Source organism: Perca fluviatilis, chromosome 14 (genome assembly GCF_010015445.1).
Source record: "Perca fluviatilis chromosome 14, GENO_Pfluv_1.0, whole genome shotgun sequence".
In the NCBI taxonomy this organism is placed as follows: domain Eukaryota; kingdom Metazoa; phylum Chordata; class Actinopteri; order Perciformes; family Percidae; genus Perca; species Perca fluviatilis.
This window is the reverse complement of record NC_053125.1, coordinates 31,072,702-31,097,938: the sequence shown is the minus strand read 5'-3', so window position 1 is coordinate 31,097,938 and position 25,237 is coordinate 31,072,702. Positions and strand designations below refer to the sequence as shown.

At 39.4% G+C, this 25,237-nt stretch overlaps 2 protein-coding genes across 3 annotated transcripts in view; both read right to left on the bottom strand.

Moving 5' to 3' along the window:
- LOC120572830 (Fc receptor-like protein 5) overlaps window positions 1-25,237 on the bottom strand; it is a 45,279-nt gene that overhangs the window by 9,340 nt on the left and 10,702 nt on the right. The window contains exon 1 of one of the 2 annotated variants that reach the window (XM_039822302.1): window positions 13,829-14,005. The exons of the other annotated variant lie outside the window; for it this stretch is intronic. The gene's annotated coding sequence lies outside the window, so the exon portion shown is untranslated. Of the gene's footprint in view, window positions 1-13,828; window positions 14,006-25,237 lie in introns of those variants that run through there. 2 annotated transcript variants of the gene reach the window in all.
- Window positions 213-13,104, bottom strand: LOC120572605. Its single transcript, XM_039821927.1, has 9 exons — window positions 13,058-13,104; window positions 11,484-11,558; window positions 11,190-11,279; window positions 10,314-10,388; window positions 10,023-10,103; window positions 3,656-3,761; window positions 3,261-3,407; window positions 3,119-3,172; window positions 213-340 (listed from the first exon to the last, which is right to left on the bottom strand). The coding sequence occupies exons 2-9, from the start codon at window positions 11,541-11,543 to the stop codon at window positions 213-215; spliced, it is 741 nt and encodes a 246-aa protein (XP_039677861.1). The 5' UTR covers window positions 11,544-11,558; window positions 13,058-13,104.

Sequence of the window (25,237 nt, the reverse complement as noted above, 5' to 3'; positions counted from 1 at the left end):
TTATTACAACCTATAACAGGCAGATAACTTGTACAACAAGAGCCACACTTTTAAAACTAACAGAAACACCACTACAACTGTCAGTGTATTTAAATCTTTTATTTTTGTGACTGCCTCTTTGCAATTATTCCTCTATTTCTAACAAAGTCCCTTATATTTTGCATGTTCTTTGTGCCAACACTGGATCTTCCACCAGTTAGCGGTGACTTCATTCAGTTTTGGTGGCCAGTTTCCCCCTTTATATGATCTTTGAAGTGTCGCATTACAGCAGCAACCTCAGCCTTAGACCACATTTTCTTTGCCACTCTTCTGGATCCATGTTCTTTATCAGCATAATTCCCTGGAAGATAGGCAAACAAGAAAAAGATATATCACAAACAAAATGTGACAGTTGAAGCCATCAAAACATGAGTTCAGTTAGTGCCACAGTTGACAAGAAATTGCAGTTTACTTTTCTAAATAATTCACTTTGGGTATCAGTTGATTGGTCACATTATAGTGTGGACAATATGGAGTGTATTAAAGTCATCAGCATTAAAACATTTTTAGAATGTCTTTGCTGTTCATCTGTTTAAGTGGCTAAACCTTTTGATATATGAATTAATTTAAGTACAGTTAATAATACTACAATTAGTAAAATTTCTTAAGTTATTTTGGCATTGTACTTCAACACACCTTATTTTAAATGAAACAAAGACTATGGGGTTTAAGGTCTGATTAAATCTGATTTCATAGAGTTAGCTAAATAGTGTAGGAACTTGGTCTGAAAGTTTAGGCTTGATATGGAAACATAACACATAAAGTACGTAACAATCAGCCTAATACTACTTTTAAACAATTCTGAATTGGTCATTCAGACCAATTCATTTTTTGTCTTTTAACCAACTGGCCAAAAAGAGAGTTAATAGAACATACTCATGGGCAATCAAGAGAACATTTGAAGAGAAGGAGGTAACTTTACTTTTATCTCAAATTCAATATACATTTCCTGATCATTACTTAAGTGTATATGCTCCCTTGCAGACAAGATGTTTTTTACAAATGCAGTACAGTAACATTTAGGGCTATTTATTTATATCCCTTTCTTTAAGATTACTCTTGCATTTTGATAGTTGAAAACTTCAGAGAAAGGAAACATCACAGAGACATGCATAAATATCCTTGGATGGAATCCAACTGTGGATGTTGCAGTTTTGTGGCATGTGTAGAATACACTGCAGTCATTTTTTGGTCTTCGGTTTTATTCCTATACTTCATTTTATTCTTTTTAAAATGTGTTGAAAAATGAGTTTTTATTTATCTTTTTCTTCCTTTCATACCTGGCCTAAAAAGGATGTGTCTTATTCAAAGCACATTAAGGTGCTTCACAATTCAACATGGTGCCCACAGTCGACTTGGTGTTTGCTTCGCTCTCCTGACACTGACTTTGTTTATTTTGTTATTTTGCATCTTACACACAGCTTGTGTGTGCAACAGTAAGATACAGCAGGGAAGAACTTTGTTTGCAATGTTCAACACAAGCTTACAACACTGCCTCTTGAACTTTGACTTTCTCTGCCTGGACCAAGCCAACTCCTGCCAGTAGGACACAGCAACACCGATGCGCCCACAATGGGGACGAGGCAAGAGAGGTGGGCTACATGCTAGGCTGAGCTACAGGACAATGCTGGCTAATGTCCGTTCTCTTGACAAATAAGATGGACAAGCTAAGAACTAGGACTACAACTCAGCGTGAGATAAGAGAATGTTGTGCTCTTATTATCACTGAGATCTGGTTCTCTGACAGCACCCCAAACTCGGTTCTCCTGCTCCACACACACTCCATCCACCACGAAGACCGCACAGAGGCCTCGAAGAAGACCAGGGGAGGCGGTGTGTGTACATTAACAACAGATGGTGTGGGAATGTGCAGGTTGTTGAAAAGCACGGTTCATCGGACATTGAACTTGTAATGCTAAAGTATAGATCCTTTTATCTACCAAGCAAGTTCAGCGTTGTGCCTCTGCTTGCTGTTTACGGGCTGATCACGTGACCGCGATGGGGATGCTACAGGACCTCATCAGCAAGCTGGAGACTGCACACCCAGATGCTGTCCTTCATCGTGGCTGGTGACTTTAACTACTGCAACCTCAGGGAGCGTCCTACCAAAGTACCATCAACACGAGCTTTCCTTCGAGGGAGAAGAATACCAAGTGTACAGCAATGTGAAGAACACCTACAAGGCTGTGCCTCGGCCATACTTTGGACTATCAGACCACATCTCAGTGTTCCTCTACCCAGCCTACAGGCAACTCCTCAAACAAGCTCCCCAGTAAGTAAAACTATTAAAGTATGGAATGAAGGATCTGAACTAGTGCTTCAGGTCTGCTTTACCAGTAGAGGCATGGTAGGTGTGTTTAAAAACTCCTGCTCTGAGAGGAGACTGTACTGTGGACCTAAAGGAATATGCTGCAGCTGTAACTGGCTACATTTGTAAATACACTAAGAAAATTATCCCCACTAAACGCTGCAAGACCTACACCAACGACAAACCCTGAAAAACCTAACTGAAGTGTGGAAAAAGGCCAGATATGACCTGCGTAGATCAATCAGACAGGCCAAGAGACAATACAGACTGAAGCTGGAGGGATATTACACCACTCCTGATCCCGGGAGCATGTGGCAAGGTCTGCAACACATCACAGACTGCAAAGAGAAAACAAACGGCTCACTTTGAAGCCCTCAACGCCAGCTGAAAGGGAAGGACTATGGCCAACAAGGGCATACTGGACGCACCACTCTGTGTCATCACTCTGTCCCCATCTAATACAAGTCCACCACCATTGTGCCCCTCCCAAAGGACACTGTGACTTGTCTGAATGACTATCGCCACCTTAACTGTAACTGAGGTACAGAGCAACTTATTCAACTCAGGTTTCTTTTCTTTTAATTCCAACTTAAGTTTGCCTAACCCTAACCCTTTTACTTTATTTAATTTTTCTATTTGTGTTGTGTATTTGTCTTATTATTGAACTGTTCTGTTAAGGGAGTTGGGCAAAGTAAGAATTCCATTGTATGGTATAAACCACTGTGTTTTTTCTGTGCATAAAACAATAAACCTCTTGAATCTGAATCTTACCTTCAGAGGGATGTACACTCTCATTTACTGTGGACGACACAAATGACACTGATCCTGTTGAACACACAATTTAACAAAAGTTACTTTTGTCACAGGAAAAAAATAATTTTATGAGCAGTGACTATGAAGTGAGTCAACATACCAAAGACTCCAATGTCATGGTCTTGCTCTGTGGTTGTAGAGTCAAAATCCACAGGCTCCACAGTTCCAAACTCTGATGCTGTAACTTCTGTGTTGCCGTTATCAGATTCGCTCCCACTGTCTTCAGCTTTACTTAACGCAATCTCATCTGGAAAATGGCATTACTAAAACTCACTAGCTGGACAGAAAAATCTGTGGTTGAAATAGCCACATCAAATAAAAAGACCTTGGGAATAGATTGGCCTGTGGTTTTGTACTTGCCACTTTTCGCAAAAAGTAACTATTTTTACTTGAGTAGTTTTGAGCTATTATACCTATATAATGTTAACACTGCAGGTCTATTTAAGTGGTAAACACAACACATTACACTCTATACTAATTCACTAAATATCTAACCTGTGCATCGATAGCCAAGCCACTTGAAGGAAGTTACAGGTCTCACACAATGAACACACTTATCCAAGGAGGATACTGTTGTGGACAGCAGGCAGGGTTTTTGACACTGTTGGCGAAAATTTTTATTTTAGTATTTATTTATGCCACATAGTTTGGACATAAAGATATTACATATTTACATATCAATATTTAATCCCTTTAAATCCAATACCAATGTGACATTTAATTTACCTCATACATATTACCCTTTTATTGCATTGTATTTTATGGTTATTCATAGCGTATCTTATTTATACGCAGCTTATTTATAGCATATCCTAAATGAAGATATACCTTCTTCATATTTTTTAATTGTAGATGGGGAATTTGTAGTTAGCCTCAGTGCTAGGAGCTGACTTGTTGTAGCCCAGTATAACTAATAGGGTGCCTATCCATTACCTGTAACCAAACAACTTACCATTCACATTAAACCAACATACAGATCAAATTCAGGCAGTCCAAGTGCTCTTAAGGTGGTGATAGAATGATGATATAGGGTATTTTACACTGTTCCTTAAGGTCTCCTAATGGGGTATGTAACATTGGTTGGGCTGAAAATTGCCTGAATGCTATTTTATTAGGCCCTTAACTACCCTGTGAATATGGCTCTATTTGGAACAAGAGCTTTTCTTCCAAATATGGTATGCTAATGAATATTCAGAATGAGCTACGCGCTGATTGGTTTGAGCAAACTACATAGAAACACATGGGAGACTAGACAGCAGGTCTCATTGCAAAGTTATACATTGTTTATCGGGATATTTAGTTATTAAATTCACTTCTTTTTTAAGCGAGAAATTAACTATATAAAGCTCAAATATGGGCCGTTTTTGATGGCTAATTGCAAATTTGGTAAGACTGTGTGTCGGAGTTCAGCCGCTGGTGCTGCCTCGCCGCCCGCCGGTGCTGCCTCGCCGCCCAGCCTGCCTTCCTTCACAGACCCCGGCCTGCCTTCCTTCACAGACCCCGGCCTGCCTTCCTTCACAGACCCCGGCCTGCCTTCCTTCACAGACCCCGGCCTGCCTTCCTTCACAGACCCCGGCCTGCCTTCCTTCACAGACCCCGGCCTGCCTTCCTTCACAGACCCCGGCCTGCTATGAGTGCTTGGAGCTCGGTCACGGCTGGCAGCCCACAGCAGGGACTACCAACACCGCTGCCCTGACAGAGCTCCAGGGCCTGCAGCTCCTCTCTTCCTGCTAGCTAAATGGCCCGTTGTGTGAGAGTGAGAGCACGGTCAGCGAGCTTGTTACACCAGCAATCTCTTACCACATGTTACACACATGTCACGCCACTTATACAACATCTAACTAAATGTCTTATAAACCTAACAACGGTGTCCGATTTCAAGTTAATATTTGTGAAGACTAACTAGGTGTTTCGTTAGCTGTGACTGTCCTTTCAATCCTAGCTACAAATCACGGATAGTTAGTTTCCTTTTCGCCTTAATTCAAGTATATTTACAGTTTGAATTTCGTCACGCCACTTACACAACATCTAACTAAATGTCTTATAAAGCTAACAACTGTGTCAGATTTCAAGTTAATGAATTTTTGTGAATTCCAGAGGAATTCTGCAGGAGGCTAGCTAGCTCTCATTGATAGAGCTCCATCCAGCCGCAGGCTCTATCAATGAGACTCACGGACAAGCGGGCGTTTATTTCCCCAACGCGTTTGTTTAAATAACTCAACACATTATAATTACACACATTAAAATATTAACTGAAACCTGTGGTAAAGATTGCTGGCGTATCAAGCTCGCGACCGCGCTTTCACTACATACACCGGGCATTTAGCTAGCCGGAAGAGGGGAGTTGGAGGCCCTGGAGCTCTGTCAGAGCAGCACTGTTTCAGTAGTCCATTAGCCCAAAAGGGGTGACTTTGCACGGGTATGGAGTGCTGCGGGCTGCCAGACGTGACTGAGCTCCAAGTATCTCACAGCAGGTGTGTGAAGGAAGGCAGGCCAGGCGGCGAGGCAGCTACACAGGCAGCACCAGCCTCTGAACTCCGACACAGTCGGACAAAATTTGCAATTAGACATAAATTCTCGTAAAACGGCCCATATGTGACCTCTACACATGATTTCTCGTACAAAAAGTCTCAGAAGTGAATTTAATGGTAAAATAGCATATAAACAATGTATACAATTTCTGAGATCTGCACGCTAGATTCAGAAGACTAACTGATCTCAGGTCAATTGTGTAGCCTATGTAAATGTTGGGGCATGACAAAGAGAGAGACTAGAGCCAAATGAGGAGGAGCCGCAATAGTTGACTATGTCAACTATGGGGCTCGTTGAGATTCGCCGTTTTCAGAGGCAGTTTCAAATAGTGAGATTTGCAGAGAAAAGAGGTGTCAATGGGATTTAGATGTTCTATGTATGTCCTTGTTTTACCCACTAAACTGTCATTATTCAACTATGACAAGGTAAAATCAGTTTTGCATTCTATCACCCCTTTAAAAACCAAAGCGACACCTCTGGTGACATGACCCTCTAAATAGTTTGGTCCTCCCAAGTCATATTTGGGTGCGGTTCACCGTTTGATACACATACACTCAGATATTATACTGACTGAAGCTTGAAAAAGCATGTTCAGACAATGTCCTTCCATTTCATTGTCCACATAAAGCATGTTCTACTCAACATTGTCCACATAAGGCATGTTCTACCGGACACTGCACACAAACACATACACACACACATTGAAATAGGTTGAAATAGGTTGGTAGAGTTAACATTTTACCACAAATAACTTCACTAAGTTGGACATCAGATTTAATTTAACTGTCCAACCTTGGTGAGAGGGCCGAGCTCTGGACTGGTCTGATTTGGGTGGCTGACGGCTGTATGGATGCACTTGCTCTCAGTGGTCAGCTGTAGAAGATGAAACAGAGACAAAGGACAATAAAGAGAAAGTCCTGGGAATGTACACTAGAGAGGATATTTGGCATCTGAATAAAAAAAGAAACCATTCTACTGTTGACAGAAAGACAGAGGAAAACATTGCTTTGAAACTCACTGACAACTTTTCTAAGATATTAACAATAAGAGCAAGATATTTATAAAAATCTATCTTTGTGAAGACATACCTCTTCAGTATCATCAATTGTGGATGGGGGATTTGTGGCACCACAAATGTTTGGAGCCAATTTGTCATCAAGGGCCTGTAAAATGGAAAAAATAATATATATATTATCATAAATATCTTGAAGACAAGATGTTCCCTGTGTAGCATTCTGTGAAAAGATATAATGGCTGTATTTCTGTGAGTGTTTTGTCGAAAACATGTAGTCTCCCCAAAACGGTTCTCTAGTCACTGAACAGGCCACATGACTACAGTCTGTAGACTATGAAAACTATACTCTGATGAATACAGCATTTGTTTACTTCGTTGTTTATCTATTGCCAGCCCACTTGCTAGAATGATCGCACTTCTAAAAAAAGGGGCTGTAAGCTTTACACTGAGTGAATTTTTAGTCCTTTTATAGTTCTTAGATTTGCTAGGATTCTTTTTAAATGACATCTTGTCATGAATTTTCATCAGTGCTGTTGAGTGGGTGCTCATCCACTAGATGTACCTAAACAACGTATCATTCAAATTAAACCAACATATAAATCAAATGCAGGCAGTCCAATTGTTCTTAAAAACCAAAGTCTGATGACATGACCCTCTAAACAGTATGGTCCTCCCAAGTCATATTTGGGTGGGGTTCACCGTTTGATACACATACACTCAGATAATATACTGACTGAAGCTTGAAAAAGCATGTTCATACAATGTCCTTCCATTTCATTGTCCACATAAAGCATGTTCTACTCAACACTGTCCACATAAGGCATGTTCTACACAGGCGACTGCACACAAACACATACGACGCACACATTGAAATAGGTTGAAATAGGTTGGTAGAGTTAACATTTTACCACAAATAACTTCACGAAGTTGATCATCAGATTTAATTTAACTGTCCAACCTTGGTGAGAGGGCCGAGCTCTGGACTGGTCTGATTTGGGTGGCTGACGGCTGTATGGATGCACTTGCTCTCAGTGGTCAGCTGTAGAAGATGAAACAGAGACAAAGGACAATAAAGAGAAAGTCCTGGGAATGTACACTAGAGAGGATATTTGGCATCTGAATAAAAAAAAGAAACCATTCTACTGTTGACAGAAAGACAGAGGAAAACATTGCTTTGAAACTCACTGACAACTTTTCTAAGATATTAACAATAAGAGCAAGATATTTATAAAAATCTATCTTTTGTGAAGACATACCTCTTCAGTATCATCAATTGTGGATGGGGGATTTGTGGCACCACAAATGTTTGGAGCCAATTTGTCATCAAGGGCCTGTAAAATGGAAAAAATAATATATATATTATCATAAATATCTTGAAGACAAGATGTTCCCTGTGTAGCATTCTGTGAAAAGATATAATGGCTGTATTTCTGTGAGTGTTTTGTGGAAAACATGTATTCTCCCAAAATGGTTCTCTAGTTACTGAATAGGCCACATGACTACAGTCTGTAGACTATGAAAACTATACTCTGATGAATACAGCATTTGTTTACTTCGTTGTTTATCTATTGCCAGCCCACTTGCTAGAATGATCGCACTTCTAGAAAAAGGGGCTGTAAGCTTTTACACTGAGTGACTTTTTAGTCCTTTTATAGTTCTTAGATTTGCTAGGATTCTTTTTAAATGACATCTTGTCATGAATTTTCATCAGTGCTGTTGAGTGGGTGCTCATCCACTAGATGTACCTAAACAACGTATCATTCACATTAAACCAACATATAAATCAAATGCAGGCAGTCCAATTGTTCTTAAAAACCAAAGTCGGGATGACATAACCCTCTAAACAGTATGGTCCTCCCAAGTCATATTTGGGTGGGGTTCACTGTTTGATACACATACACTCAGATAATATACTGACTAAAGCTTGAAAAAGCATGTTCAGACAATGTCCTTCCATTTCATTGTCCACATAAAGCATGTTCTACTCAACATTGTCCACATAAGGCATGTTCTACTCAGGCGACTGCACACAAACACATACACGCACACACATTGAAATATGTTGAAATAGGTTGGTAGAGTTAACATTTTACCACAAATAACTTCACTAAGTTGATCATCAGATTTAATTTAACTGTCCAACCTTGGAGTAGAGGGCCGAGCTCTGGACTGGTCTGATTTGGGTGGCTGACGGCTGTATGGATGCACTTGCTCTCAGTGGTCAGCTGTAGAAGATGAAACAGAGACAAAGGACAATAAAGAGAAAGTCCTGGGAATGTACACTAGAGAGGATATTTGGCATCTGAATGAACCATTCTACTGTTGACAGACAGAGGAGAGCTGAAGCTTGCTTTGTAACTCACTGTCAACTTTTCTAAGATATTAACAATAAGAGCAAGATATTTATAAAAATCTATCTTTTGTGAAGACATACCTCTTCAGTATCATCAATTGTGGATGGGGGATTTGTGGCACCACAAATGTTTGGAGCCAATTTGTCATCAAGGGCCTGTAAAATGGAAAAAATAATATATATATTATCATAAATATCTTGAAGACAAGATGTTCCCTGTGTAGCATTCTGTGAAAAGATATAATGGCTGTATTTCTGTGAGTGTTTTGTGGAAAACATGTATTCTCCCAAAATGGTTCTCTAGTTACTGAATAGGCCACATGACTACAGTCTGTAGACTATGAAAACTATACCTGATGAATACAGCATTTGTTTACTTGGTTTATCTATTGCCAGCCCACTTGCTAGAATGATCGCACTTCTAGAATAAGGGGCTGTAAGCTTTTACACTGAGTGACTTTGTAGTCCTTTTATAGTTCTTAGATTTGCTAGGATTCTTTTTAAATGACATCTTGTCATGAATTTTCATCAGTGCTGTTGAGTGGGTGCTCATCCACTAGATGTACCTAAACAACGTATCATTCACATTAAACCAACATATAAATCAAATGCAGGCAGTCCAATTGTTCTTAAAAACCAAAGTCTGATGACATGACCCTCTAAACAGTATGGTCCTCCCAAGTCATATTTGGGTGGGGTTCACTGTTTGATACACATACACTCAGATAATATACTGACTAAAGCTTGAAAAGCATGTTCAGACAATGTCCTTCCATTTCATTGTCCACATAAAGCATGTTCTACTCAACATTGTCCACATAAGGCATGTTCTACTCAGGCGACTGCACACAAACACATACACGCGCACACATTGAAATATGTTGAAATAGGTTGGTAGAGTTAACATTTTACCACAAATAACTTCACTAAGTTGATCATCAGATTTAATTTAACTGTCCAACCTTGGTGAGAGGGCCGAGCTCTGGACTGGTCTGATTTGGGTGGCTGACGGCTGTATGGATGCACTTGCTCTCAGTGGTCAGCTGTAGAAGATGAAACAGAGACAAAGGACAATAAAGAGAAAGTCCTGGGAATGTACACTAGAGAGGATATTTGGCATCTGAATGAACCATTCTACTGTTGACAGACAGAGGAGAAGCTGAAGCTTGCTTTGTAACTCACTGTCAACTTTTCTAAGATATTAACAATAAGAGCAAGATATTTATAAAAATCTATCTTTTGTGAAGACATACCTCTTCAGTATCATCAATTGTGGATGGGGGATTTGTGGCACCACAAATGTTTGGAGCCAATTTGTCATCAAGGGCCTGTAAAATGGAAAAAAATAATATATATATTATCATAAATATCTTGAAGACAAGATGTTCCCTGTGTAGCATTCTGTGAAAAGATATAATGGCTGTATTTCTGTGAGTGTTTTGTGGAAAACATGTATTCTCCCAAAATGGTTCTCTAGTTACTGAATAGGCCACATGACTACAGTCTGTAGACTATGAAAACTATACTCTGATGAATACAGCATTTGTTTACTTCGTTGTTTATCTATTGCCAGCCCACTTGCTAGAATGATCGCACTTCTAGAATAAGGGGCTGTAAGCTTTTACACTGAGTGACTTTGTAGTCCTTTTATAGTTCTTAGATTTGCTAGGATTCTTTTTAAATTACATCTTGTCATGAATTTTCATCAGTGCTGTTGAGTGGGTGCTCATCCACTAGATGTACCTAAACAACGTATCATTCAAATTAAACCAACATATAAATCAAATGCAGGCAGTCCAATTGTTCTTAAAAACCAAAGTCTGATGACATGACCCTCTAAACAGTATGGTCCTCCCAAGTCATATTTGGGTGGGGTTCACCGTTTGATACACATACACTCAGATAATATACTGACTGAAGCTTGAAAAAGCATGTTCAGACAATGTCCTTCCATTTCATTGTCCACATAAAGCATGTTCTACTCAACACTGTCCACATAAGGCATGTTCTACTCAGGCGACTGCACACAAACACATACACACACACATTGAAATAGGTTGAAATAGGTTGGTAGAGTTAACATTTTACCACAAATAACTTCACTAAGTTGGACATCAGATTTAATTTACCTGTCCAACCTTGATGAGAGGGCCGAGCTCTGGACTGGTCTGATTTGGGTGGCTGACGGCTGTATGGATGCACTTGCTCTCAGTGGTCAGCTGTAGAAGATGAAACAGAGACAAAGGACAATAAAGAGAAAGTCCTGGGAATGTACACTAGAGAGGATATTTGGCATCTGAATGAACCATTCTACTGTTGACAGACAGAGGAGAAGCTTGCTTTGTAACTCACTGACAACTTTTCTAAGATATTAACAATAAGAGCAAGATATTTATAAAAATCTATCTTTTGTGAAGACATACCTCTTCAGTATCATCAATTGTGGATGGGGGATTTGTGGCACCACAAATCTTTGGAGCCATTTCGTCATCAAGTGCCTGTAAAATGGAAAAAAAAACAAAAACTATATTGTAGACCGGGGACTATGAAAACTATACTCCAATGAACACAGCATTTAATGACTTTATTGTTTTTGTTCAACCAGTATGTAACGGTCAGTATCATATTTGCTATGGTGTGCTGGGAAGGTGGTATCATATTGTATTGATTCTTTTAACAATACATTAAAAAGTGTAACATCTTTCTCATAAAGTAACAGGCTGGTGGGAGTCTGTACTACATAACAGGGGAGGATGACAGTTGCTTTAATCTCCAGACCACATTCAGATTAAACTTCATCCTACCTCCAACTGATTTTGTTTTCTGATGGTGTAGAAAGTCACTGACCACATAATCTCTCTAGTCAAAAACCAAATTGAGCGAATCTCTAGTAGGCTTCATAGATCTTGTTGCTCAGTGTTATCATCCAAAAATAACAGACAGGTAGCAAGAAAAAAATGTTTAACTAACAGGAGCTGTGTTTAGTTTTCCCAAGATAAAATCTTAAATTATATCATACTCTCTACATTTTTTCTTTCTTCATGTGACAGTAATGGAATTAATAGTGTGTTTCGGGGTTCAAAGTACTTTTAAATTTGGTTTCTTTGGTCAATATGAATTACAGATTATAATGACATTAAAAAGAACCAGGGCATGAAATGTTATCACTGTGATGCTTCTGGCATTAGATCTGTTTTAGAATTATTCAAATAATTAACATGCACCTGACTGGTCAAATAATGGTCAAAAGTATGTAAAACTACAAGAGAAAAGGCAGTCCCCTCCCCTCTACAAGTTACTACTGCCTCTGTCCTCAGCTAACACTGTTTTTAACATTTTTCTTTGAAATAACACTCTACACACTGCACCAGATACCTGTCAGGTCTGTTTCCCCTCATATTTTGTATATTGATCATTGTGGTGGGTTACTATGGGTACCAATTTTTTTATCTTATAGATTTAGTACACTAACAGAACATCATAAACACATTACATTTATTAAATGGCCTGAAAGTACTCCTATTAATGATATATCTTCCAGCCTTCCTGTGTCACTGCAACTTCATATTTATGCAAAATAATGTTGGGCTACTAAGAAAATATTAAATTCTCTAAAATAAACACAATGTCTGTGTCTAAAAGTTAAGGCTTCCAGGTCCAGACCTCAGCTATTACAAAAGCTACAGGTGGATACAGACAGACAGTTACATAAACTTGTTAATCAACTTAGTACTTACAGAACAGGAAAACCAAAGATGATATCAATATATCCTCTTAGTTCTTTTTTGTTCCAATTCCAAAAAAAACGAGCTGACAACTGGCTGCTTTCTAGTCCTCCTCTCCTGTCCTCTCTGCAGGCATCCACTTCACGTAAATGCTAAACGAGGCTTAACGAGCAGGGCATGTGGCTACGTCCTGCTTGTTAAGCCATGCCGTAGCCACAGCTCAACTTAACCTAGCTAGCTTTCATTTTAAAAACAAAACTACCAAATCCGACCTGCTGGCAATGTTGCTTCTGTCCTCATCTCTACCTGCTGTCCTCCACAGCTTTAGCCTGAGGCTTAATGAGCAGCACATGTTGATAGCCAATCAAGCTAGCTCAGCTAACATGCTTGTAAATATAGGCTATAGCATTTCACAGTCATTTCTTGCAAAAAGGAAATTATATTTACGAATATAAATCTTACCTGTATGTATTTAATCCTCTACTAAGTCCATGACGTCTAGATGCTGCTTCCCAGGTGTGGTCCATTTAAGTTTTAAACAAGCGAGGTCGGGTGCTCCGGGCATCATCTGGGCATGTCTGGGCGGAGCTTCCAGACGACTTCCGTTTTGGCCCCGCCCAGCGCGAAAACCAGCCAATCACAAGACAGCCCGCCCAAAATGCACCGTGTGTATCAGAAATGTGTATGAAACTGCAATAAAAACCCAGCGAGTGGCGTGCGTTCTGATACACTGGGATACACTCAAAATCAGGTCAAGTGGTAAATGAGGACTTTCAAGAAAAAAGAGAATTTATGTAGTTTAGACACTACAGAATGCAAATCCGCTCTTTGATTTATGAGGACTTTGGCATAGTCCCCGTATTACCCTTAGGTCCCTGGAGCCCAGGTGAAATGTCTGGCGTGTTGTCCGTTAAACCACATACACCAACACACACACACACACACACACACACACACACACACAACACACACATTACTATGCTTTGAAACAATTTATTTCTGAACAGTACCAATCATCCCAGAGAGTGTGTTGTTGAACTCACCTGTCTGAACGTGAAGTGGAGGATCATCCATCAGCATGTTAGCATTTAGCATGTTAGCCACAACCAGCATGCACTGTAGTGGAAAGTTTTTATCTGTCATACTGATGTGTGATATTTCTTTCATATTTTATCCATTACTCCATGTTTTTTTATATTCTCATAATTTTATATATATTAACTTTATACTATACAATATTTACTCTGTTTTTTATATAATATATCAGTTATAAGGATTTAGTATAGTACTCTATTATTCTAAAAAAGTGACCATAGCTTCTCCTGTATCTGTCATACAAGCCTATGCGGCCCCCTCTGTCTCCCTCATGTACACTCTACATGAAGCAGAGGGCTGAGTATGTTTTCCGCAAAAAGAGGAAGCCTTCCACAGAAAGCCTCAAAGCTCAGCTCTACATGAGTAGGTTTTCCGCAACCTGAAGAAGGCTTCCACAAAAAGCTCAAGACTCAGCAGTAAAAGAAGCAGTGTCAGCAGGAAAACAGTCCCTCCCATCTCATGCTCAGCTATAAAAACCCTGAAGTTTCTTTGTTCACTGACACACTTTCTCAGATTGCTTGTCGGTCTTAAACTGTCTCCTTCTTTTGCAAAAGAATAAAGAAAATGAACGTGGAGTGGAGGATCATCCATCAGCATGTTAGCATTTAGCTTGTTAACCACAACCAGCATGCACCTGTTTGTGAAGTAACATGGCAGCAGGTGTGTTTGATTTGTGTCACCTAGCGTGCTGGGGGGGTGGGGGATGAGTTAATTAACCTCCCGGTTATCCTTGTAAACAGATGTTAGTACATTTGATGATAACAGCAGGGTTAAGGTAGATGGTAACTTTACACCACTGGGTGTTACACTCGATTACACATACATATAATTTAAAAGGTCCAGTGTTAATAAATGAAGAATATTTGATGATGTGAACACTGAGCCAATCATGTGTTGAGGCATTGAGAAGATAGAAAGCATGATGTAATGCAGTCAGACAGCCAGCAGGAGGCAGCTTTCACTCTGTTCTCCAGAGGATCATTTCACTGGAAAGTCTCATTAAAGCTACATTGTGTAAGAATTTATTCCATCTAGCGGTGAAATTGTATATGACAACCAACTGAATATTACTTTTCTAGCCCTTCCTCCTATGGTGGCTGAACCCAAAATTAGCTCTTAGTACCGCCATCGTTTACAGCAGCTGTTCTAGCCCCTCCAATTGGTCTTGGTGCTTTGCCTGTCGCGTTTTCGTTTTAATTCTCTTTTTCACTTCCCTGGCGAGTAATCCCCCCCTTGGCATTCGACACGGTGCCACTAGGTGTAAGAGGGCGAAATGTGGAGGTATGTCCCTCTTTGGCTAATGTATTTTAAAGATGGAGGTGCAACATGGCGGCCGTCATTCGAGCGACTTGCCCGTATGTATTGTGAATGATTCTGAATGTCAGATTCTACACTTACGAAAATACTTTGATTAGTTGGTGGAAGTAATTACACATGAATGAGTACATATTTGTGATAGAACAAAGGGTTTTTTGCTAAGAATCAACTTAAAAAATTACACAATGTAGGTTCAACTCTGCTCAGCACTCAAACCCTGACAGTTCACACTACACACTACATGCTCAAAAGTATTAAATAAGGCGCAACGTTCTTTAGCAGTGTAATCACTGGGATTGTCGATTGATACCGCAGAACAGCTTCCAGTTAAAGCCCCTGAACTAAAACACCAATTTGTTTTCTTGTGAGACATTCCAGAGAGATTACTTATGCAACTTCAATTTAGAAAGAGGACTGTGGCTTGATAGAGTGCCAAGCCCTGACGCACATGATTTCCTGGAACAAACCGTACTGCCCGGTAAAGTTCCTACCAATCACACAGACATTGATCTTTAGACCGTACGGTACCCAACAACTACAATCCAGCATCACGTAGAAACAGATCAAGTGAGGAGAGAACAGGGAAGGAGATAAATATGACTGCAGATGGACTCTCAGCTCTCATGGCTCCATTTATGCTCCTGTCCATCTGTCTGAAGCAGCTTCTGGTAAATATCAACTTTTATTGTAAAAAGATTCATGTAGACTTTATTTCTGACCTGTCTTGATGTCATCTTGTTAAGAGAAATTGTAAATTAATTTTCAGTCAATTTTAGTCATTTGATAATGAGACTGGATTTATGAAAGTGTGAATAATGTTTAACTAACAATAACGTGTTTTACGTGGAATAGTTCAAAGATAGGCTTTTGTTTTTGTAGGGAAAAAAGGCTAAAAAACACATTTAAATCTATTTTCTTAAACACTAACACTTGTGTCTGTGATTCATAAGTGCTGTTTTCAACTTTAATAATAATAATAATAATAATAATGCATTTTATTCATAGGCGCCTTTCTAAACACTCAAACTCACCTTACAAAATCAGCAATAAAACACTCAGTCCATTAATGATGAGTTTTTAGGTGAGATTTGAAAGTGGTTATGGACGTGGAGTGTTGAATGTAGTGGGGTACTGAAAGCTCTAGACCCCATGGTAACCAGACGAGCAGGTGGGAGGATGAGCGGGATGGAGGAAGATGACCTGAGAGAGCGAGTGGGTGTGTTGATATGGAGGAGCTCGGTGAGATACTGAGGGGCAAGATTGTTGATAGCTTTAAATGTAAGGAGGAGGATCTTGTAAATGATGCGGTATTTCAAGGGGAGCCAGTGAAGTTGCTGCAGGACCGGTGTTATGTGACTGATGGAGGGGGGTTCTGGTAATGAAACTTTGTCAGTTACTTTAAAATATTAAGGAGGGATCATAGTGTTTTACCTTGTTTGACCAACTCTGCAGTTAAAAACAATGGCGATAAGGGGCGAGAGGAAGGGAGGGACCATAGAGACAAACTGTAAGATGAGTGCTCTAGTGGGACCACTCCCACCGATAGGGGGGGACAAACGGGTCTGTTGTCCCGGGCCCACAGTAGGGGGGCAGAACTGGGTCCTCATTAAATTATGGAATAAAAAGAGAAGAAGAAAATAAAGGCCTTAGAGATTTTTTAAACAAATATAAAAAAAAAAAAAGGTGGTGACGGTGAGGCTGGAACTGTCAACGTAGAGCAAGGTAGGAAACAGCGCAGCCAACGTTTACGAGCCTTGTAACGTAAGCTAACAGGCCAGCTCTCATGTTAACGTCCATTGGTTTGTATAAAGTCTGACACAGTTCTCTTTGACAGAAACAGTTGAGTTTTGGTAGCTCCATGAGAGAGGACCAGACAGAGAGCAGAGAGAGAGAGAGAGAGAGAGAGAGAGAGAGAGAGAGAGACCCGCTGCCTTGTCAGAGAGTCTGAGCAGGATGGATCAGAGACTGATCACACACTTAATTTCAGTGAGAGAGGAGAGGAGAGGAAGAGCAGAGGAGAGGAGAGGAGAGGAGAGGAAGATCAGAGTAGAGGAAGATCAGAGGAGAGGAAGAGCAGAGGAGAGGAAGAGCAGAGGAGAGGAAGAGCAGAGGAGAGGAACAGGAGCCATCTAAGATTATCTCGTCCCGGGCCCAGACAAGCGTGTCAGCTGGCCTGAGTGGGACAATAAGGTACTAAGAGCTCTTCAAGATGTGATGGTGCTTGACCATTTAGAGCTTTGTAGGTCAGGAGAAGGATTTTAAACTCAATCCTGAATTTTACAGGAAGCCAATGCAGAGAAGCTAATACAGGAGAAATATGATCTCTTTTCTTAGTTCTTGTCAGAACACACGCTGCAGCATTCTGGATCAGCTGGAGATCTTGCATGTTATGTACATTTAGCCACTTTGATGGTAAACATTGTTTCTACTGAAAATAAAATTTTAGACTGTGGACTCTTGTGTTTAGACAGTATTTAACGCCATGTAAAAGGGTTTGTTCATAGACTGTATATTACCATTTGTACAGTCTATGGTTTTGTTTCATGTCCTCAGTCTTACCCTACAAATAGGCAGAGGTGTGGAGTTGAGTCAGACTCGAGTCACCCATCTGACTTTAGACCCTATTCGAGAGAGGTATGTTTTAAAAAATTTTTTTACAAATAAAAAAAAGTAATTTTTTTAAATCAACCAACTCTATTTATTCCCAGATACTTCATGAATGCACCCAGATCCCCTTTAGCCAATCTGACAGACTACAGACCAGATAGCATATCTTGGAGAGAAGCATGAATAATTAAAGTTTATGTCGCAGCGTGCCAGTTGGAAATGATGACAACAAAGATAATTTGTTTGTGTATAAAGACTATATGGTGGTCAACAAAAGTGGATTGCAATATGTGAAACGTGGGTCGAAAATTACAGAAGTAGAGGCAATTTCATTTAGACATAATACAATATGAAAATCTGAAGTGCAGTGTTAAGGTCAGTAGCACGAGGTAAAACTTTTAATAAAGCATTCATGATTTGTGCAAATTACATTTATTTATTATTATTATTATTATTATTATTATTTATTTATATGTTTTCTACATTTGAAGATTGTAATATGACATGTTAAGGACTCAAAATACAAGTCTATTTTAGTTGTGTTCATTATTTTAGTCATGCACTTTTCACAGGACAAGGATGCAGACACGCCAAAAGATACTAAGTCAACATGATCATGAGTTAAAATAAGTCACAAATACATATTTGACCAAAGTGCTTGAAGCATGTGCGTATTCTTGTGGCAGCTAGGTTTTTGATGTGCAATGTTATTGTAGTATCTATCCATGAATACTTAATGTAAATATAGTTCAAATGAAGCGTTACCTCCACGGTGGCCGGGAAGTGCAATGCAACATTACAAAGAATGAAACACTTTTACATTTTGGAAAACAAATTTACATTTTGGAAAACAAATTTACATTTTGGAAAACAAAATAACATTTTGGAAAACAAATTTACATTTTGGAAAACAAAATAACATTTTAGAAAACAAATTTACATTTTGGAAAACAAAATAACATTTTAGAAAACAAATTTACATTTTAGAAAACAAATTTACATTTTGGAAAACAAATTTACATTTTGGAAAACAAAATAACATTTTAGAAAACAAATTTACATTTTGGAAAACAAAATAACATTTTAGAAAACAAATTTACATTTTGGAAAACAAAATAACATTTTCGAAAACAAATTTACATTTTAGAAAACAAATTTACATTTTGGAAAACAAAATAACATTTTAGAAAACAAATTTACATTTTAGAAAACAAATTTACATTTTAGAAAACAAATTAACAAGATGCAAAACACTTTTACCAGTCCCGAAACAAATTTACAAATGACAGATTCTTCACGGAAAGGGAATGTACCACATACCGGAAGTGATGAGGTGTTGTTGGTGAGCGCAGTCAATTTGTGTTGTTGTGAGTGAGTATATGGCGTGAATGAAGTTTATGGTGACTTTACGTGTGGTCGGTGTTTGGAGTTTTTATATGACGCGGACCTGACGGAAACACAGGGAACGTATCGACAGCCGCGGCCGGATCGAAGCTACAGCAGGGGGGCAGCTGAGTCCGTCTGCAGCTGCAGGACCTGGAGCTCACTGCCCATTCCTGGGGAGCCAAAAACCGACACCACGCAGCTGGAGACCCAGGCCGTATTGCGGGCCGCTGGAGGGAAGGGAAGCCCGGGAGAATCAGATCCAGGACTGAACGGAGCGGACTGTCACAGCCTGCTGAAGTTTAAATCACAGGTTTCCTAAAGGGAGTCTGGCGGGACTCGGACTGTGGACGACGAAAACACGAATTTAAAGTCTCGTTAAATAAATAAATACATGCAGAAATAAATGAATCATTAGTGGGGGAGTGAGCCTGGACATTTCAGTCTGTTTAAACTTCACTTTGAAGCAGAACCTCTTAGTTCAGAAGGGTGAAGTTTCCGTTTGTACTCATATCTGTGAACTGATTATAATAAATATTCTTTGTATTAACACATTAATTAGTCTCTTTGTCTTTTGTTTAAAAAAACTAGAACATTGCATGAGATTTTGACGATTTATAGTGATTTTATTTCCGTTAGACCTTTGCCTACATTGACGCTGATGCATTAAGGACGGCCCATAGACAGTATATAAGGCAGTGCCTCCGTTCCAAAGATGGCGCTCTATTGACGCATTCGATCCATAACTGCCGGTAGTCAAGGCGACATGTATACAAAACCTCATCACTTCCGGTATGTGGTACATTCCCTTTCCGTGAAGAATCTGTCATTTGTAAATTTGTTTCGGGACTGGTAAAAGTGTTTTGCATCTTGTTAATTTGTTTTCGAAAATGTAAATTTGTTTTCAAAAATGTTATTTTGTTTTCCAAAATGTAAATTTGTTTTCTAAAATGTAAATTTGTTTTCGAAAATGTTATTTTGTTTTCCAAAATGTAAATTTGTTTTCTAAAATGTTTTTGTTTTCCAAAATGTAAATTTGTTTTCTAAAATGTTATTTTGTTTTCCAAAATGTAAATTTGTTTTCCAAAATGTAAATTTGTTTTCTAAAATGTAAATTTGTTTTCTAAAATGTTATTTTGTTTTCCAAAATGTAAATTTGTTTTCCAAAATGTTATTTTGTTTTCCAAAATGTAAAAGTGTTTCATTCTTTGTAATGTTGCATTGCACTTCCCGGCCAACGTAGTTACCTGATTATGTTTCTGTTTTAACGTGGTGAGGCAATACTCACCTGTGAGGCACATTATACAGTACATAGCCTCTGGTTTACCAGATGGGCATTGGGATTGGCGAACAGGACGAATAGTGCGAGTGTTCCACAATTGCATTTTTTCATCCAATTCGTTCTGCAGGACGCCCAAGAAGCAGTATCGCACCAAATGTGTTTGTTGATAGCTGCCATTGAAGAGATGCCTCTCCCTCAAGTCACTGAACAGATTCATCCAAAATGAACTCCTAGTTAAGAAAACACACATTAACATACTATAATATTGTAGATATTAGAACCCACGATTAGCACCAACCAAGCAGGAGTTAGCATTGCCTAGATCAGTAAAACATACACAAATGTAGTAGATAGAGCATAAATCAATGAAGAATTTACTATATGAAACAAAAAACCTTTGTTTCCGAAGTAGGACAACCAGCGCTTCAATGCGCTGGTTGGATGTGGAAGTGCTGTACATGTGGCTTTTGGCTCCTCCAAACTCGCCTGCATGCTCTGATCTCGAGGAACAGTGAAGCGTGCCTTCAGTCCATTTTCTGTGCCGCAGTCTGGCGGAGACGCATTGGAAACTTATCTACACACTGCATGTAATTTTAAGCAATTATGCCAGGGTCGTTGTTAAACTTTCCACATCAGAGCCACATTATTTGATCTGTAAAATCCATCGATATAGCCAATAATTGCAAATCCAATCACTTTAATGATTTTATTTTTCGACAGATCCAGATCTCCCATTAGCAGCATCACATCATCACATCATCACTTCTGACTATAATAGAGTTCTTATGTTTCAGAGTGATCCATTAAGTTGCAATCGGAGTGTAGTTAGTCCTCCCGTGTCAGGCCTGCATCCTGTAGTCTTCCTTTTAAAGTGCTAGAACTCAATTAAATGTTGTGCTTGGTTGCCAGTAAGTCTAATATTATTTTATAACTGTGGCCTTCTGTGAAATACTTCAGAATAAGTTCATCTGCCATTATAGCTTCAGGACCTGATAGGTAGGAATGATGACACTATATTTAAGACTATTGTTATTACTGCTTTAATGTACCACGTTTTAACTTTTACTTCGCATTGAAGGAACAGTACAGAGTAAAAGATACTCATAGTGACACTACTGTTTACCATTTCCTGCAACAGCTGATAATAACACAAATACACATTAAATAGACTTTTTGGATAACTGAAATTGAAAGCCATGAATGGCAAAAGTGACGTCATTCATCCTAGGAAGTATGACAATGTTCTTTTTGACTGAAGAAGAATTGAAATACGGATATCTTCAATAAATATCCAGTATAGCAATTAAATGTTAAAAAAAACAAAAACATTTGTGACGTGCATTGTGATGTGCTGTGTTGTGATTGGTGGATTTAAACAATAGGAAACAATGTTTTAAACCACCGTGGTGCTGCGCTCACACACATATATAACAGTTTTATACCAATGAGTGCAGTGACAGTTAAAACACAAGCAGCAACACATTTCCTACAGCAGGACACCTGGAGTCTGGAGACCTGTTCTGTGCTGTTATAAGACCCGGACACACTGACCCGATAATCGGTCGTTGGACAGTCTGGCGAGGTCGGTGACTCAATTTTATTCGGTGTGTTCCGTGCCGTCGTCCGTCCGAGGGGCCGTCGGCCTTCATTTTGGCCGATTTGACATGTATGATCGGCAGGGCGGGCACTGCCGGCAGTCGGACTCAAATGACCCATCTGATTGGTAGAGCGCTAACCTGGAAACGGGGAGCGGGACGAGCGTGACTAGAATCTCTCAAAATCTGACGGAAATCATTTACTGACCTATTTCTCACTTATAATGTTTTCAGAAACACGTGAACTATTTTAGTACAATATGAGATCGCACTGCATGAAAAGTGGGATTTCCGTCCCCGTAAACGCCTGAAAACGCCCGGAAATCCCCCTAATTTTCGGCAGTTAATCGACAATTTACAGGCTATGTCTGTGCCACATATTGTCGGAAACGAACCACGACGTATGTGGAGAGCTCCCGCGAGGTGTTAATGGATCTGATTAGAATATGAATAGGCGCCGGCCAGAGAACGTCTGGCCAGGGAACGTCTGGCCTGGCTGGAATTTCCTCACTCACTATTGGATGAAACCATTACTTTTAAACAAGAAAAATCTCTCGGATTGGTTTGGTACAGGTCTGTCATGGGTTAGGTTATTGGTCACCCTTGGCCATTATAATTATAATAATACAATTTTGTATATATATATATTTATATTTATATATTATACATATTATATATATTTATATTTTTTTTATTTTCTATTTATTTATTATATATATATTTCATAAATGCTGTTTATTCAAAGATAGAGCTTTATTGACAAAAACACAAACGCAATCAGAAAAAAGTATGTACAAAGCATAGGAGACACACAGCACACACAACAAATATCCACGCGACGAAGCAGCACCGTCAACATCTAACCCACGGGCCTCAGAGCTGTTGATAACCGGCAGCATTCTGTCTGAATTCGGTCCATCTATGAATGCACCTGAAAAATATCCACATTGACCAATAACAGATCTAATCTTACCCTCTTTTCTTCTCGACCGACTCCGAGCTGAACTCTTAACAGCTTCTTCCCGCGATGCCAGATCAGTTGTTTCTATCTGAAGCTCCTGCGTGCTGTTTCGTAGATTACAGGCAGCTGGAAAACAATTAAACGAGAGTGGTATGAATAAAAAAAAAAAACATAAGTCACAGTGAAATTAAACAAGGAAAGATGAATGAAGTTAATACCTTTTAGAAAAATGTCTGGCCGTCGGCTCTGCATGTCAGCAGCTTTAGAGACACTGACTGAGGAAGGGATCAGATCAAATCACTTGTTCAACTCTCAGGAGATGCTAAGACGTGAACAATTGATTAGAAATGGATCAGCTTCATGTGTCTCAAATACTGTTGACCTGGTGGTAATAAAGTCCTGTGATATATCTGCAGTTGTGACAGATCAGTGAACGTCTCCATCAGGTGAGACTCTACAGAGACCTTCTGCAGGGACACACCTGTACAGAACTGTTGAAATAACATGACTTTGTATTATTAATAATTGTTTATTATTGTTTTTCAGACCTACCTGTGGTAGCAGTGCGCCCTGGAGATGACGTCACTCTGCCATGTCACGCTGCTGATTCCTCTCTCTCCTGTGCAATGTTGTCGGATCCAAATGTGGTCATTTCCTTTTCATCAGCAGCCAAATGTGAAAGCACAATGGGGGATTTAACTGTAAAAGCGACATCTCATTGGCTGATGTCAATTTCTGACAACGTGAATTGTTAGATGCATCACGTGACGTGGTCTTACATTTCAGCGGGAGTTCAAAATGTTGAAAGAAGTGCGTCGAAAATCATCTCAGAGAAGACGAAAACAGTTATCAAGTATACACAGGGGATTACAAACTAAAGGCCATTTTATGGTCGTGCGTCGAATCGACGTCACAGGATCTGGCGTAGACGCAGATCCCTTTGCGTCTACGCCGGACCATACGCCGTAGCCTGACGTGCACCTCTCGACCAATGTAACTACAAGTCGCAGTGACGCACGTTGCTCTGCCGTGGCTTAGTAGGGTTTTCCCCCGACTCATTTCCTGGTTCTCCTTCTCCATAAACAACATGAAATAAAGGAGACGGTGAACTTTTCATACTACAGATTTCCTACCGTTGTCAGAGAATCTTTGTTTCTCTAGAGACTCTGAAGTCGGCACTCGCTCCGAAGGTAATTGCAGTCACTCTCTCACTTCTCCCTCACTCTATCGCCCACTCCCACACACAACACACACACACAATAATAATCATGATTATTTTGGTCAATACTGAAATCATGATTATTTAAAGGTCCCATGGCATGAACATTTCACTTTATGAGATTTTATAACATTAATATGTAAACCGAGCCCAGGGTATCCTGCTCTGCCTTTGAGAAAATGAAAGCTCTAGGTCTATATAAAAGAGACTTCAGATACAGTATTAGGGGACCACTAAGGTCTATATAAAAGAGACTTCAGATACAGTATTAGGGGACCACTAAGGTCTATATAAAAGAGACTTCAGATACAGTATTAGGGGACCACTAAGGTCTATATAAAAGAGACTTCAGATACAGTATTAGGGGACCACTAAGGCCTATATAAAAGAGACTTCAGATACAGTATTAGAGGACCACTAAGGCCTATATAAAAGAGACTTCAGATACAGTATTAGGGGACCACTAAGGCCTATATAAAAGAGACTTCAGATACAGTATTAGGGGACCACTAAGGCCTATATAAAAGAGACTTCAGATACAGTATTAGGGGACCACTAAGGCCTATATAAAAGAGACTTCAGATACAGTATTAGGGGACCACTAAGGTCTATATAAAGAGACTTCAGATACAGTATTAGGGGACCACTAAGGTCTATATAAAAGAGACTTCAGATACAGTATTAGGGGACCACTAAGGCCTATATAAAAGAGACTTCAGATACAGTATTAGGGGACCACTAAGGTCTATATAAAAGAGACTTCAGATACAGTATTAGGGGACCACTAAGGCCTATATAAAAGCATCCAAAGAGCACCATGTCATGGAACCTTTAACATGTTTACTCACTAACCTTTGTTTATAAGGGATAGTGTCCAGTGTATAATGTTAGTGTCCATCTTACAGAAAGAGTCTTTGGATCGGAATAAAATCTGTTTTACTACAGTGAATTCAGCTTTACAGATATCACACATAACGTTACACAGCTAATGAA